This window comes from Schistosoma haematobium, chromosome 4 (genome assembly GCF_000699445.3).
Source record: "Schistosoma haematobium chromosome 4, whole genome shotgun sequence".
NCBI classification, from domain to species: domain Eukaryota; kingdom Metazoa; phylum Platyhelminthes; class Trematoda; order Strigeidida; family Schistosomatidae; genus Schistosoma; species Schistosoma haematobium.
In genome coordinates, this window is record NC_067199.1 from 39,038,133 (window position 1) to 39,056,415 (window position 18,283).

At 32.3% G+C, this 18,283-nt stretch overlaps 1 protein-coding gene across 1 annotated transcript in view; it reads right to left on the reverse strand.

Annotated features, from left to right (window-relative positions):
- Positions 1–4,789: 4,789 nt before the first annotated feature.
- FUT9_7 (Alpha-(1,3)-fucosyltransferase 9) overlaps positions 4,790–18,283 on the reverse strand; it is a 44,614-nt gene continuing 31,120 nt past the window's right edge. The window contains exons 5-8 of the mRNA XM_051216362.1: positions 15,684–15,947; positions 14,004–14,152; positions 11,392–11,714; positions 4,790–5,169 (exon numbers count right to left, since the gene is read on the reverse strand). Coding sequence (XP_051066950.1) covers positions 5,084–5,169; positions 11,392–11,714; positions 14,004–14,152; positions 15,684–15,947 — 822 coding nt within the window. The 3' untranslated portion in view covers positions 4,790–5,083. The remainder of the gene's footprint in view (positions 5,170–11,391; positions 11,715–14,003; positions 14,153–15,683; positions 15,948–18,283) is intronic.

An 18,283-nucleotide genomic window follows, 5' to 3' on the forward strand; every position in this document is an offset into this window, starting at 1 on the left:
ATCAAACAGACCAACAAAAATGTATAACTAAAGGAATCAATAGGAACAAACTGCAAATGTGTACATGGAGGGATTTCCACACTCAAAACATTCAAAATGGATCTTACAATAATAATCATTCAGACGACGCTTCGGGGTAAAAGGCTTTTAAAGGGAATAAACAATATGACCAACAGAGTGTATATCAATTATTAATCAATATTAAACTGAGGTATAACATTCTATCGTGACTTAACCTTCTAACGAGTAGTTTGTTGGGGAATCGAAAGTCACTTGTCGTTCGTGTTGACTTTTTTCAAAAAACATTTTAGTCGTATTATCCAACAGACAATAGGACATGATGATAAATATATGGATATAAGAAAACTACCAAACATAGGAAACAGAATGTATGAGTGTACAACATCAATGTCAGTATCCCATTTATAAATACCCTATAAGATGTAACGAAAAGGGCTGTTTGAGGTAAGCGAATACGAGAAATCTACAATAGCTTCTCGGGCTACATAAAAACTTATAAATAGTAGGTTTTACACAGTAAATGATCATGAGTTCAAGTTAAAACTGCATTCAAAGAGGTAAGACATCAACAACAATATATCATGAGCATCCAAACGTTAAAGATGGCTAATCCAAATTGTCCATGCCAGTAAAATGTGTTTTAATCGACGAAAGTTTAACCACCAAATTCGCAGTATTTGGTTTGAACATAGAAGTATAACGAACAATAGTTCATTTGATTAGATCTAACTACAGCCTCCCTGAATCAATGGTATTTATTTACATCAAAGCATAAAGTCAGTGGTTGAATAAATCGTTTCTTATTTAAGAAAGAAAACAAATCATACCAAATTATAAAATTCTTCAAATGGTACGGCTTATTCTGTACATGTACCAGTTTCTTTAGAACACAATAGCGTACTTAGTAGCAAAAGGAATGGTTAATAAATAATTGTTCAGTACCTGAGTCACCAAGTGCATTCTTGATATAGTGGAATCAATTATCTGTCCACCAGAACTCAACTAACTGTTTTCTGAAGACATTTAAAAATCAACAATCCTACAATTGAAAAATATATGGAACTCAAACCAACTGTAACCACTATCAAAGTCAAAATCTTCAATACGAACGTTGAGACAGTTCTACTGTATGATGCTAAAACTTGGAGAAATACTACAGCCATCGTCAAAAAGGTACAAGTATTTATAAACAATTGTCTACGCAAGATAACATCAGCAATTGTATACTGTGGGAGAGGATAAACCAGGTTTCGACTGAAGAGGAAATTAGGAAAAGACGTTGGAAATGGATCGAACATACATTAAGGAAATCACCGTCTCAGTGGTCTAGAAGGTAATAATATACTGCAATGATCCTATTGAGGTATTGAGATAATATACTGAGATTTAAGTATATTACATACATACATACATACATACATACATACATACATACATACATACATACATACATACATACATACATACATACATACATACATACATACATACATACATACATACATACATACATACATACATACATACATACATACATACATACATACATACATACATACATACATACATACATACATACATACATACATACATACATACATACATACATACTGTTAAAATTAGTCGTTTGAATGCTTATTGTCTCGGCTCTTTTAAGGCTACATTTTGTATCTGATCGTCGCCGATTGTTACGTTGGAAACGCTTATCACTTATACTCGGAAAGAGAGACCTCTGCAATTCCCACGACGTGAAAGTAAGAACATAAAGACTGGTATAAGTGATGATTTATTAACCCAAAGCACTATGACGACGACAACGACTCTAGTCGAAAATACACTCATTTTGTATATTGATTGTACACACACTTTGATTCATAATTAGGATAAAATCACATATATAAAATACTCAGTTATCACAAATCACATATAGAGCATAGTTCATGTCAATGGAATACAAGAATATCGTATATTATACAGAATAAAATATCATACGAGAAAAGAAAACAAATACTACATTGAGTAATCATTACATTGAATCAAAACGGAAGTAATCTTGAACTAAGTTCATAATGAGCAAATCAATCGAAAATTGACTTTTCTTTTCATCATCTCACATACATACTTCCTTCCTTCCTTTCCTACTTACTTACTTACTTGTGCCTGTTACTCACAGTGGATCATAGGCCGCCGACCAGCATTCTCCAACCCACCCTTTTCTGAGCTCTCTGATTGTTGTTCATTCTTCTCATGTCTATCTCCATTTCTCGGTGTAACGTGTTCTTTGGTCTTTATCTTCTCCTTTGGCCTTTAGAATTCCAAGTGAGGGCTTGCCCTGTGACGCAGTTGGGTGCTTTCTACAATATGTGTCTTATTCACTTCCAGCGCTTCTTCCTGAATTGTTCCTCCGCTAAAATCTGGTTTGTTCTCTCCCACAGTAGATTGTTGCTGATTGTGTTTGATTAATGGGATCCGAAATATTTTACATAGGTCACTGTTAATAAACACTTATATTTTCTGGATGATAGTTTTAATAGTACAATTTAAGTAAATATGACTATCAAATGTAATAAACACTACATCCATGTGATGTTTACCGAATTTCATTCACTTTAACATTTCATAGTACTCTCTACTAAAAGTAAAAAATGTAAACTTAATTTATAGGCACCAATTATTCAAAGATTCAATACAGTCCAAAGTAAAACAATCTGCAAATAGGTTGATGAAACTAAGACTAAATTTATTTATTATTTAAATAAATAAACAATAAAAAAAAAACTTTGGTAACTTTGATCATGTAAACAAACTGTAGTATTTACTTAGTTATGTGCCAATTCAACAATCAACTTTCTGTATTCATTATTTAGTATAATTTTATGTTTGTACAAATATCGTAAACATGAATTAGATACATTATTTTATGGGGCAGGAAACTAATTACATACGATAAATGAATATCACTAGGAAAACAATGAAGAAAAAATCAATCTCATTCACAAATTACAGATTCTATATGACTTGTATCCATGAGAAAGAAATAAAAGTTATCTAAGTCAAAATATCCAATTTGTGTGTCCAATATTAAGTATTACTTTAGATAGCGGTTATTTACTCACTTACTTATTTACGCCTGTTACTCCCAGTGGATCATAGGCCGTCAACTAGCATTCTCCAATCCACTCTATCTTAGGCATTCCTTTCCAGTTATATCCTATTTTTGTTCATTTTTCTCATGTCTGTCTTCATTCCTTGGCGTAATGTGTTCTTTGGTCTTCTTCCGCCTGGAGCCACTCTGGGGCTCCCAAGCCCGGATAAAGGAGGAGGGTTGGGCATGGGGTTAGCGACCCCATCCCTTAGAAAAACTAACTCACTAAAAAATACGCTAATGAGAAAAAATTATTCAAACCATTTAGACAGCGGTAAGTGCCATTAAATCAATTCTCTCATTTAAACTAGTTTAATTAGATCAACAACCACTCAAATGTTTTAGCATTTAATGAATTACAGACTTTACATACGTTAATTATTTATCCAAATGGAATAACGCTATTTTCTTCATTACACAACTGAGACGAATATCTACACTAGATACCCTCCCAGTGTCTATTTTACAGGATCTCAACAAAACTCAGATCAAGAACACGTGACTGGCATGACTAGGAAGTAGGTATATTGCCATGCCGACAGCCGACAACAATCACAGTAATAATAAAGGTAGGAAAATATATAACTCATCTAATACCTGTTAGACTATTTACTAGTCTGGCTAAGCAAACTACCATTCATTACATTCTTCGATCATACATTACCAAAATTCTAGTGTTTGTAGCACCGAGGACAAGGAAATCGACATGAGCTTCAAATGTATAATTTATCACATGGGAAATGTAGTTTGATATATGATGATAGTTTAAGTATAAATTGGGAATTATCTATGTACCTGAATGAATTGAACCCATCGATTTCTCATATAACTTGAGAATTCTGATGATCAACAGAGTCACTTACTCTAAGCAACACGATATTAGGTTTTGTCAGAAAACTATCAACAGAATCATCCTCAACATCTTCATTTATACTACCAAATCCTTTTCGATTTGGAAACGATATAAAAGTAACCAAACAATCTGTTTCACATGTTTGCGATAATTTATACCATTAATAAGTAGGTCGTGAAGTTGAATATGAAAATGTTCGTCAAAATTATTCTTGGAAATATAAACGGATCCTAAGCCCCAACAATTTTCTCACCCAAACAATGAAATTTCAATAATCTATTTAATCTGATGTTTTCAATCAGAAGCTCATAAGTACTTGGTTTAATGAGATATAAATCTTCTGTTTAGTTATAAGATTACTTTGATCTATGTTGTGAGACAATGAACATCAATTGAAATGTGACTCATTATCCAGTTAACTCTAATCAGTCGTTCAATGGGAAGTAATTATAACAGAAATCTAAACATGATATTGTTTATTTGAATCTTCCCATTGATGTTTAGAAGTACAATTGATCATTCTCTTATTATCATATGTGCATACTGTGCTCATTGCCTTGATATTGCCTCAATTCACAAGCATTATAAACAAAGTGAATTTAAACTTCACCCTATTGCACAAGCAATTGGCTATCAGGACTCAGTAATTAAGTGAATAACACGATGGCGTTTGAAGTGAACGATACTGGGTTAGAGTCTTAAAGTGTACATCAATCCTGAGATGCAGATACAACCAACTGACGAGACCCGAATAGGACGAGACACGCCTCCTGCATTCCATTGTTAGCCAGTATCTATCTTTGTTAAGAAATCCAAACATTTTCCCTTGTTTGAATCTACAGATTTTTCGAAACTTATAAAAACATCTCAAGTATAGTCATTTAAGTATTTTTTTATTTTTATACCAGTAAAAAAAACAATCTACAGACCATACAAAAAAGGGAAGTAATAAAGAACAAAACTGGAAATCTTTTATTTTCCCACCACCACACCTTCATAACATATTTCTTCATGAGATATCATTGGTCGATCATAAACATTTTCTTCCATGATTCTTATTTCATTTATGAACTGGTCAATGTAGTTACAGGGTTCTTATTTTGTTTTAAATAAGAAAACCAAATAGCTGCAGAGAAATCTTTTTGGCTTCCTATAAAATTTGAAAAAAAACAAACAAAAATGTTAAAATATAACTTATCTGAGTTGTAATAATTGTAAATTGTCTAACTGTTAAAACAAAAATGTATGAATAAGAGGTAGTGTATTGTTACTAACCTAAAATTGTTTCCAGTACTCATGGTTACACGAATCATTATACCAGTAATAAGGTAATTAAGGAAGCTGTAGACTGTTGTATGGTTATATAAGTATGTTGTTTTAGGTAAACAGTTAATAATAATCAGAGAGGGGTTTGTGTATATTATAGTAATTTAATAGTTGAATTCATGAGTCAATTGAAGCTAGATCACCATTGAAAACCTAGAAGCACTGGACGGCCGTTTGTTAACGGGTTATAGATTGGATTAATGCATCCCTAATGCATGATTGCGTTGCTGCACGCTGATTGGCTAATTCTCAACCAATCAGCGCTAGCCAATACTTGGTTGACACAATCTACTAATATTTTTCATATTGCGCCGTTTCGTCCTAGTATGAGACTCTTCGTAGTAGGACTAGACGGCCATCAAGTGCTTCTACTTTTTCAATGGTGGTCTAGCTACAATTGACTCCTGAATTCAACTATTAAATTAATAAGATGCTGATTATTCAAACATTAAGATTACTAGAGAATGTTATAAACATTGAGAAAACAAGGTAAGTTAATTTCTTTTATAGATAAATGAGTTTCATATGAGAAACAACGTTTTGATTATAATTTTCATTATTAAACAAGCTTAAGTAAACATTAGAACCCAAGTTGTTTGTGACATAAAAGAATCTCGTTAATATAGTAACTGACTAAGTTTTCACACACATAACAAGGTATTTAAATCTCTTTAATTCAGAAAAAAATAATTGAAGTGATTATTATTGTGGTATAGCTGATTCTAAGCATCCTATAAGACTTACGTTGAAAATTAAAGTAAAGAGGGTTCAAACATATTAGCCTCATGGTACTGTGCATCAATGTTTAGGCGCCGAATATAATCATCCGTCATTGAATGTGTGTTCAAGTCTTTAATATTTAAAATGTAGAACACTGTTGAATGCATTTTAAATTTTGGTTTAATTTCCAAGTTCTACAGACAGTTAGATCCAACATCATAATCAGCTTTCCGTAGTTGTTTTTGACTGATTGAGCAGACTTAACTTCTAATATATCATGAAGATTATTTTTCAGATTTCTTAATACTTAGTATTATAGAGATACTTAGGTTATGTTGAAAAGTCACTGAAAAAATATTCAAAGTTTAGTGTAAAAAGTGATCTTCATTATTTTTCATAATCAATCCTTTACTATCATGTGGTAGTTTTTGTTTAGTTTTCATATGAATATTTGCCTTGTAGAATACATGACTACATGAAAATGAAACAGTATTCTAAACATTGAACAAATGTCCAATGTTATTTGATTTGACTTCAATCAAAATAAAGTGTTATTGACTCTATTATACTCAAAATACATGAATTCACTTCTCATATCAGTCTAATTTTACTTTTTGTTTCAGTTTTTCCTCGTTGATATTCTGTTTTTATACCTCAACTTCAGCTTAAACGACATAGCTGACACAATTTTTGCATTTGTACAAAATCGATATTTTACACTTAATTCTTGAATCTTGTAGTTACCACGAATAGACCTATGTTGGTCACTCATTGAAAGTTAGGTAGCATCGGACAACTGTTTCATCCTATAAAAGAACTAGGCACTACTAGATATCAACAATTCCAAAAGGGATCTAATCCAAGAACGTATAAGTAAATGGAAACTGAAATATTTGTTTACTTGTGTAATGAATGTTGAAACAAGATTTAATTCAGTGAGCAGATATGATAACTGAAGTCTACGATAATAGTACAAACAATGTATTATGGTTCCTCAATAAGAAATTCAAGAAATATTTTCCAAGCCTATTTATAATAAACAGCATGATATAATAGATAGATCCACAAGTCGACGAAATTTTCCCAAACTAGGTAACTGATATAAGCAAAGATGGATAGTGGCTAACAGTGGAATGCAGTCTGATGCGCGTCTCGTCCTATTTTGGACTCGTCAGCTGGATATACATGCATTTCAGAGCTGACGTTCACTTTCGGACTCCAACTCAGTACCATTCGCTTCAAACGCCATCACTTTATCCACTTAGCTACTGAGTCCTGATAGCCACTCTCTTGTGCAATGGGGTGAAGTTTCAAATTCCCTTGGTATTGTTTACTCGTATCTTCCCATTGTTATTTAGGACTGCAATTGATCAGTCATTCTCGATATGACTGAATGATCAAATCTATTTTTCATGTGCTGCCTTTCTCAATAAACATGCTTCCCAATCATTACAAATCGCAGTTCATAGACTTTTATTTTGTTTTGAATAAGAATATTACAACTTAAACTTCGATATTTTCACTGTAAGTATTCAGTTATTTTAAGTTTTCAGAATTATTTCCTAATCTCTTCTATACTACTGTTTATGAAGCAACATAAAATTATAAACAACTAGAATTGAGAGAGTATATGTTTGATTTAACTGTACTTTTACTGTTCATTCCAGGCAGGGAGATGATTTCTTTACTAGTTCACTAACATGATTTTTTATTATATTTTAATATCAGTTCTGACGCATATGTGATGTATGCTACTTATGTCGACCGATATCAGTAGTTTGTAACACTAATCAGAAGAGGAATGCATGACAGTAGAATTCTATGAGGGTCAATTTGAAGAAAATAGAAACAGAAATACAAAGGAATTGTGAACTGGAAGAATCATATAGAATGTGAAGGACAAATGATGGAAATTCGCCAATGAAATATTCAGTGTATGGTTCTTATATTTTACTGAAAGATTCTGTAATTTCGTATTGGATTACAATTGATCATCCCTATATGTTCTCGTTCATTACGTATATTATAGTTCACACAGTTATTATGTGATTTTAATGGTTTTTAATGACGATTATTTTAAAGTCTACATATCCAGGTCGTTGATTTAGTTTCTATGTTAAAATTGTTACATCGAATTGTTATTATTTCTTATCACTACTATTATACCTGCCTATTTACTATCGATCTGTATTTTTTTACCTATCATGTTCAATTATTCAATCCATTTCATTGTTATCATGAACTCATAAATTATCTTGGCTGATTTGATATTTTCGTATATCCATATAAATATTCTGTTTTATAGTAGAGTTAAACCTAATGATTTAATTGAGAACAATACTTGTTCACTGATATGTGTTGTTATAATGAGAAAATCAGAGTTGAATTGATGATTTTACTATCCCTAAAACACGATACTTGATCATGAATTACATTCGACCTAATTATATCCGATCAATAATCAAGAACAAGTGTGTATTCACACTAAAGTAAGAAATAGTGAGTGGGTTGAATCAATAATGAAGTATCATTGTGTAACCGAATGTTTATCTTAGCTATTTATCTAATAATAGATTATTTTAATCAAATCTATCATTGTAAGAATATTCTAAACTATGTAAAGTATTCGAAACTTTGAATTCCAGGTTACACAAACATTACATGGGTACTGTTTTAACCATGTAAATTCGAATCAATAAAAACCCTAAAATATCAAATGGGTTTTTGTGGAGATTGTAGTAATTTCAATGGTTAAGATCATGAGTCAGTTGAAGCTAGACCACCATGGAAAACCTGGAAGCACTGGACGGCCGTTTCGTCCTATTGTGGGACTCCTCAGCAGTGCGCATCCACGACCTCGCCCCCTGCGAGATTCGAACCCAGGACCTACTGGTCTCGCGCCCGAGCACTTAACCACTAGACCACTGAGCCGGCATCCAACGGTGTTAATGTCTAACTTCAACTAATCCACGAAATCGAGCGACACATTCACCATTGTCTTCAATGAGTTACTACCTCACGAAACCAGTAGGTCCTGGGTTCGAATCTCGCAGGGGGCGAGGTCGTGGATGCGCACTGCTGAGGAGTCCCACAATAGGACGAAACGGCCGTCCAGTGCTTCCAGGTTTTCCATGGTGGTCTAGCTTCAACTGACTCATGATCTTAACCATTGAAACCCTAAAATACTTAATCAAATAATCCAGTTGATTAAAATTGGAAACCATAATGTAATGACAGAGATTTCTGAACTCATTCATTAGCTCTTCGACATAATTTCGAATACAATGTAAACCTAGAACTTTTGTAGTGGATGAAATATATCAGAAAACAATACAGCTTGAGACTTTTCGATTTCAAATGTAATTTTACAAATAGATCTACATTTTAAGCGATCGAAAATACAAATTGATCCTTCTTAGTTTTTAACATTAGTAAGGATATAAACACATTTTTTACAGTAAATAGGATAACTAGTTATCATGCCAAAAATTCAAATACTTAATTGTTTTATAACTAACTTAACAAGACGTCTTAAATGTTTCAGATCCATTGATGAACGAGATATGATAGAATAACTAGACCTCTGAATCAATTTTGTATAAATTACTATAATCTCCACCAAACCCCTTTTGATACTAATCACCATATGCTCACTAGTGACTGGTTTCAAGAGGTATATCCTGGAGTTCTAGTGAGAAGCAGTGACCAATAGAGTTCAACCGGGTCAGTTATGAGATAGTAACTCACTGATGAAAATGGTGGATGTGTCACTCAATTTCGTGGATTAGCTGAATTTAGACATCAACACCATTGAGTGTTGGCTCAGCGGCCTGGTTGTTTAAGCGCCTGGTGAGAGACTGATAAGTCCTGGGTTCGAGTCCCTCAGGGGGCGAGGTCGTGGATGTGCACTGCTAAGGAGTCCCACAATAGAACGAAACGGCCGTCCAGTGCTTCCAGGTTTTCCATGGTGGTCTAGCTTCAATTGACTCATGATCTCAACTTTTGAAATTACTACAATCTCCACAAAACCCCTTCTGATACTAAATTACTTAAATCAGAGAAAAAAAACTAAGTAATCTTTAAATGTCTTTATCTATACGAATATCTTAATTTGTAATTGAGAAGTAGTTGCTTATAAAACCAATCACATTCAGAATGTGGATGGATTTTTTTACTTCAACATTGGATGGTAGTTGATTTAAAATGAGATTGGCACTATTAAGAAGACTCTATATACAAAAAAATAGTTTTCGTTTAGTTCTTTTTCAATTTTCTACAGTTTTCCGAATATTATTGATATTATGTGATGAAATTTGTCCTCAAATTAAAGAAATGCGGACAAGCTGATTAAAAATTTACTTTACTAACATAATGTAACATGTTAGTTAACTAATATGATACTTTCTACATTGTCTTGTTTCATGACAATGGCAATATAAACAGTTACTAATTCTCATATATATATATTGGTTCAGTGATCTTAGAACTACTGGGTGTAAAATATGGACAGTCGAAGATAGTGGGGAAGATTTGTAGCTCAGGTGGATGTTTTTGATGGAGTTCTGTTCTCCGAGCTGGATGGTTTGATCGTGGAGCTTTCCTCGTTCTTCTGAACGACATCATCAGCACAAACGTCAGGTATATATATATATATATATGCATGAACATTGAAGTCTGAGCCGACTGACTGATATTTTGCAAATGAAGTATTTATTGTATGGTTCTCAGACTTTTCTAAGATGTTCTGTAATTTTGGTCTTGTTCACTACAATCTCTTTTCCCAGTATTACTAGGGGTAATTTTTAGTGAACTGTGTTACGTTACAGAGATATCAAAAAGTGATTTTATCGGTACGTTTTTTTAAATGAACTAATCTCTTAAAGAATGTTTGACTTTCTTGAGTTATAATAATAACACTGAAGCCTGATTGTGCAGTTCTAGTTTTGGGATATTGAAGAGTAAATTTCAATTAACAGATAACATTCCGCTTTAAATAAAGTATATTGTCTACCGTATCGCTGGGGAATTTTACGTTCACTCCGACTGAAATTGAATTGCGTTGTTTTTCCAGACTTAGTACAAAAAATCTGTATAGATATATTGTTATTCTAGTAGAAGTCTTTGTTTCTGAGAATGGTGTTATATTAAATGATCAAAAGCCTATTTAGCTACGTTTCTCCCAGCGAATCTGTGAGAAAAAAGGCAAACCAAAGTTACCACTTCTAAATTATTTTACAGACTTTTAAAGAGGCTGTATTAAAATCCAAAGAAAAACTTAATAATGAATAACATTTCACCTCATGCCCCTCTCCAAAAATATGCATACCTTTCCATTTCAGCTTCCTTTCTTGACAACTTTTGTCAAACCATGAATTAATATCACTATACCAAGACGGTTTGAGACTAGGCAAAGCATTAGCCAATAAACAAAAATCACATTCTGGTCGTTCAGGAAATGATAATACTTTCCATTTATTCTGCCAAATGAAATATTCATTAAATGCTGTATGATTTTTGTCTAGATAATGTAAATATTCAGCTAATTGTCTTGGACTAGAAAACTGATCAACATGTATAAAAGAATTCGGTGGCGCTACACTCTTATATTCTTCAATTGATGCACCCATTACAACTGGTATAACATCATTCCTTAAAAATCAAAAAAGTCCATATGAAATAATCTATTGAATAAGCGTAGAAGCATAGTGATAACAAACATATAAACACTTTTTAAAAACATTATTGCAAGTTTTGGTAAAATATATATCTTGTGAACTTATTGATATGAAATGTTAATACAATAGGGTTGTGGAGATCGTTAAATTCTCTCGAGATCTCGAACCGATTTATGTCAAATGACCATTAATTGAAGTTGGACTTGTACACTACTGGATCTTGACTCGGCGGTCGGGAGATAAAGCATTCGCATGCGAGACCGAAGGTTCTGCTTTAGATCCCTAGTTACAAGGTTGTGAGTTTTCACTGTTGGAGAGTTCTACGCTAAGACAAAATGGTTATCCAGTGATTCCAGGCTTTAAATAATTTTCTAACTTAGATCGATTCTTAATCTCCATAAGGTAGTTTTTCATTAATTGCAAATAACTTCTATATATGAAATGTTCATTTAAATGAAAGAACCATGTTTAAGATTAGTATGTTCGCCTAATCGAATGTAAGAACCAAAAACGTTCTGAAAAAAACTAAAACCACAAATTGAGCAGTAATGAGCTAAGGAGTGCAGATCTAGCTGGTACATATACATTAGTTTGTGAAGTTTTAACCTCGTAAGGACTCAAGCGAACAACGTTAGGACTAGCTTGGAAAATATATAGGTACGTTTAGTTTATTACATAACACCGATCCTCAGACATAATAAATGCTGGTTTGTGCTGAGTAAGAGAAAATATTTCTGTCCTGTTGAGTTTATGAAGTGTCAGAAACTGACATTTAAAAATCAACCAGTTTTGCCAAAAATCAGCTAAAATAGTTCAAATATACTCACAATATCTTCCTCTAAACAAAAATATTTTAACACTTGAATTCTCGAGTCTATCTAAGCTGGACCACCATTGGAAACCTGAAAGCACTAGATGGCCGTCTTGTTCGAATATGAGGATACTCAGCAGTGCACATCCACTATCCCTCACTCAGAACTCGAGCCCACGACCTTCGGTCTTGTGCGCGAACACTTAACCTCTAAAACACTGAGCTGGCATTCAACTGTTTTAGTGTCTAACTTCGATCGATTCATGATCTTGCGCGACCCTTCATTCAATGCTTCCAGCTTTCCAATGGTGGTCTAGCTTAGATCGATTAGTGAATCCAATTGCTGAAATACTACAACATCCACCAATCGCCATACTGATGATAAATTTTGTTGTATAACTTTACATTTGTATTTCATTTGTCTTTTTATAGTTCTTACTTGCCATTTTAAAATCTTTCCTGTTAATTAAATTTTTATTTCTGTACTTTTTTAAAAGTATAATAATGTTTACTTATGTAGAATTTACAGAATCATACACTATTCACTTAGTATTGTTTACTTGAATCTTCCCATTGATGTTAGGACTGCAATTGATCAGTCTCTTATTAGTATATTTGCATACTGTGCACATTGCCTAGATATTGCCAGTGGCTATGAGGACTCAGTAGCTGAGTGGATAAAGCGATGACGTTTGAAGCGAACGGTAGTGGGTTCGAGTCCCAGAGTGAAGATCAACTGTGGGATGCATGTACATCCAGCTGATGAGTCCCAAATAGGACGAAACGCGCGTCCTGGATTCTGCTATTGGCCACTATCCATCTTTGATCATATATTGTGCCTGTCTATTATATGTCTCCATAGGAAAATGCTGGATAATACACTGGACTGTTAATTAATTAACCAGAAGTATTAAACCAGAAAAAGATATTTACAACAATAAATCCCAAGGTTTCATATTTGAGAAGATTTAAAGATTCTCTTGTTGAAAAATATTTGAGTAATACTGGAAAATTTTTGACTTTTGATGCAGGGGCTTTGTGGTTATTTTTGAGTTTTATGGTTAAGATCACGAAATGATGTCAATTAAAAAACTACTGAAAGCCAGAAACAACTGGATAGTTGTTTCGTGGTAGCGTGATTTAAATCATCAATATGAACCCAAGACCACCAGTGATCAAACTCAATGCCATTAAGTCTCGCGGAAGGCGCTTAACCTTTACATTACCAAGTTGACATTTAATGATTTACATATCCAACCGTAATCAATTCACGACATTACTCAACCATCTTCTAACTTCTCCAATGGAAACAGCCTCACATTCATCATGTCTGAACTTAACAATTGTATCTAATCCAGTGATTTCATAGATAATTCCACTTATACAGAAAAGATTAAACTGTTCAAAAGTGTACAACAATTTGAAAAGATGTATATGAAGTGAAGAACTTACATCAAAGCGTTTTCAAAAAATTTTTCTGTTATATAATCTTGACAAAGAGAATTTTCAAAACTTAAATAGAATTTGTATTGTTCTTTTAACATTTTATGACATTTTGAATCTTGACATTTTCTTTGACTACATTTACCGTATACATCAACCTTTATTTATAAATGAGTAAGTGATATGAGTAATGGATGATAATAATTGAGAAATGTTATTATTAAAAGAAAAATACTGAAATATATTGTTATCAAAGTATATTCAGGATTGTAGGGTTAGTGAAATGTCATTGAACCATAGTGAAATTATACGACAGTTGGGTCAGTGAATATCGAATAGATGCACATATATGTGCATCGTTCCAAGTTGTCATACCTCATTAACACAACAAGATGGACACCGGATTCATAGAAGTACTTAATTCAGTGGTGGTAATATATAAAAGAAAGATTGCGTATACCGATTAAGTACAGGAAGAAAGAATTAGTTCGTAGAAAGAAAGATATTGAGCAATTTCAATCTCACGGTTTAAGGGAAGACAGAAAGTGTATACACCGACGCCATTGTGATCGATTCTGAGCCACGTCACCTAGAGCCTCCAACCATTGGTTACGATAGTCACGCGGACCCCAACCAAGTAGTCTGCATCTACCAACATGGCTCAGACTAGAAGTTAGTGACTTCAAGCACTGATGCCACATTTTGGTTTGGCTGCCCACATGTAAATTACCCTTAGTTGACACACCATATCGTGATATCGAGAAGTTATCAAGATGAAGATACTCGTAAGTTACATGATATACAAAATTGGAATAATAAATTCAGTGAAATGAATCTCAAAATTGATTAAGACAAGTCAGTATGGTGATATAAACTGAGAAGTCTTGATTAAGTATGTAGTTACTGTTATCAAATACAATTGAATATGTGTTTCTTATTTTCATAATTAATGTCAAAAACATCTTCTCATTCAAATCTAATTATTAATTTGTCTTAATATTCCAAAGTAGGAAGATTATAATGCCTAATGGGAAAAAAACATGATACTTGAAGAGAAATTAAAAGACAACAATCAATTATCGAAAGTTATTCACAGTTATTTAGAGATGTCACAATACTAAATTCACTTGGTGTTGTTTCACTTGTATCTTTCATTTGTTATTTAAGACTACAACTGATCAGTCTCTTATTAGGATATGTGCATCCTGTACGGATTGCCTCGATATAACCTTGAGACACAATGACGTTGTGAATGAACAATCAGATGGGCAAAACTAATTTATTGTTTAATATAAAAGTAGAGAATATCTTCAAAAATCATGAAAATCATGAAGTACATAATTCCTTTGCACATTATCCATTATTCATCTCTTACAGACTTCATCAATCATTCATTATTGTTGTTATTACAATTACTTCATCTTTAAATCTATGTTCTGTTCAATTCGATCTTCTTAACTTTTTATTAGCAGGCATTCCATTTTTTGATTGGTGTTAATATACTACTTATGTCTGTCGATAGATATAAGTAGCATACATCACTACTACTGGTTCATATTGGTTTGTTTCATAGTTTTACATAATATGATAATTAAAAAAGAGTATTCACTATGACAAAATCGCTTTTTATAGAATATTATAACCAAATCGAATAAATGTTTTCAAGAAATCAATTTTAAAGATACTTACAGTGATATATTTTGATAATTCATAAGCGTATAAATTTCTTGGACTCTCCGGATGACAATTACTTACAATCCATGCTACAGTTTTATTTTTCAATGCAGATATATTTCGTGGTTGAGACAAATTCCCAATACTACTACTACTACTAATACTACTAATATCACTACTACTATCATTAAGCTTTTGATGATATTCTAGATTTTCTATAACTTTTCCATATGGTAAATGTATTGTTGAATCAAGTCTATATGTAGCGGTGAAATTAATCTAGAAAAAAAAGAAAATGATCAATATTTATTTATTATTATGTTTATGAAAACGAGAACTGACAACAACCAGAACAATAAAAACAACAGCAAAATGAATTTTATCTTGAATTGACTGTACACTTCTAATAGTACAATTAAAACTGGAATAAGTATGTATGAAAGTGAAGTCTCAGCAAAACAAAATCGTTGTTACAATGAATAGTTCCATTTGAATGTGTACAAATCATCATCGATTATTTATTCGGCACTGTAGATCAATAGAATCCTTATTACAGTTTTCATAAAAATTATGCCAAATGGATTGGTCATTTATACAGTAGAAACTCACATCATGGATTCCTTAGAAAAGAAGCATAAAAATTCCCAAATTGATGATGATGATGAGAGATATCAACTCTCATCGATCGTTCAATAATCAGTTCTAATATTTGGAAACTCATGATTCATTTATAACGTACCTTATCCTATCAAGCACATCGACAAAATATATCACAAAATTCACTTCCTATTGTTTACTTCAATCTTTTCATTGATGCTGACAACTGAAATTGATTAATCTCTTATTGACATATATGCATACTGTACTCATTGCCTCGATATTGTCTTGAGTCATAAGCATTTTAAACAAAGATGGATAGTGGCTGGTGATGGAATGTAGGACACGTGTTTCATCCTATTTGAAATTCATCATCTGGATGTACCTGCATCTCAGAGTTGATGTTCACTCCACTTGAATTTCAACTTCACCAAACTACACGAGCTAGTGTCTATCAGTATTCAGTAGCTATGTGAATAATGTGCTAGTGTTTAAAGTGAAAGGTACTATATTTGAGTCTCAGAGTGTACATCAACTGTTGAATGTAAGTACATTCAACCGACGAGTCTCAAATAGCTACCATTCATTTTTGTTCATTAAACTTAAATTTAAAAATTACTATTTATATATTTATATGATATTTTCAAATGATTCACTATAGAAATAATCAACTATAATTGAACATATTAGATCTACAGGTTATTATCATTGATATATGACGTTTTATCATAAAAATGAAATAAACTTTAGATAATTATAAGTATAAAGTCTAAAGTTTACTTAATTTATAAAACTTACAATGTTCAATGTTACATGATTTACAATTGAAAATTGAATAGTTTGTTTGTTTGTATTTTTTTTAATAGAACAGATTAGTTTTGGCTTTTTGGCTTTTTCGCTTTTGTTACTTTACTCATTCATGATATGATTCATCATCAACATTGTAATATATCACGTTATCATTCATAATGTATTTACATGAATGAAATTATATTATCCAATGAATTAAACTTTTAAAATATTAATTGATTTGGTTATTTATTCTCTGAAGAAGTGGCCACAATTAAGTGACGAAACGTTAGAAAATCTAATTTTTCTACTCATTTGAATATTCTAAGCATACTAATTTATTTTATTTATATAACAATCTACGGCACTTCTATCTGAAGTGTGTGCTGATGATGAAAACTTTACGACCAAACCATCCAGCTCACAAGACAAAACTCTATCAAAATCATCCACCTGAGCTAAAAATCTTGTCCACCGTCACATAATCTACTCAATGCTCAATTTATTCGAAAATATCAAGTCAAACCTTGATAATGATACCTAATTTGAGATATTTGATTAAACTAGGATGATTACATATATGGAAAGAAAAACAAACTTTTAAAGTGTATATTTCATTTATTCTACCGTCTATCATCTAATATACCGGTAGGAAAAATAGGGTTAGACTATAATCTATGAATGAATCAATGGGACTTAAATCTTGGATTTTGGCATGAAATTTACTCATCCATATTGTGGTGGATGATATATATGTATATATTAACAGATATCAGTAGTATGTAACACCATTTGGAAGTGGAAAACCTGGCAGCGGAAGGCTAAGAAGATCAGTGTGACGAGGATAGAAAGAGAAATAGAAGGGAATTGTGAACTGAAAGAATCAAACAGAATGTAATAGACAAATGATGTAAATTTGCGAATCAAGTATTCCATATATGGTTTTCATTATTTTACCAAGAGATTCTGCAATTTTGTATTTAAATACGACTGGTTGTTCCTACATTTATTCTTGTTCATTACAATATGACTAAATAACAATTCAACATTATAGCTTATGTCAACTCATAGATGGAAATTCTAATTCTTGGATCTGACTTCTAACTTTAAATCCCAATCCTAATGCCTCTTTTGACCCTATTAAGTAGGTGAATTTTCACAAGACCAATTTAACGTTGCTCGAGCGTAGTCCATAAATTATGATTTCGCCAAAATAGAAATATTAATTT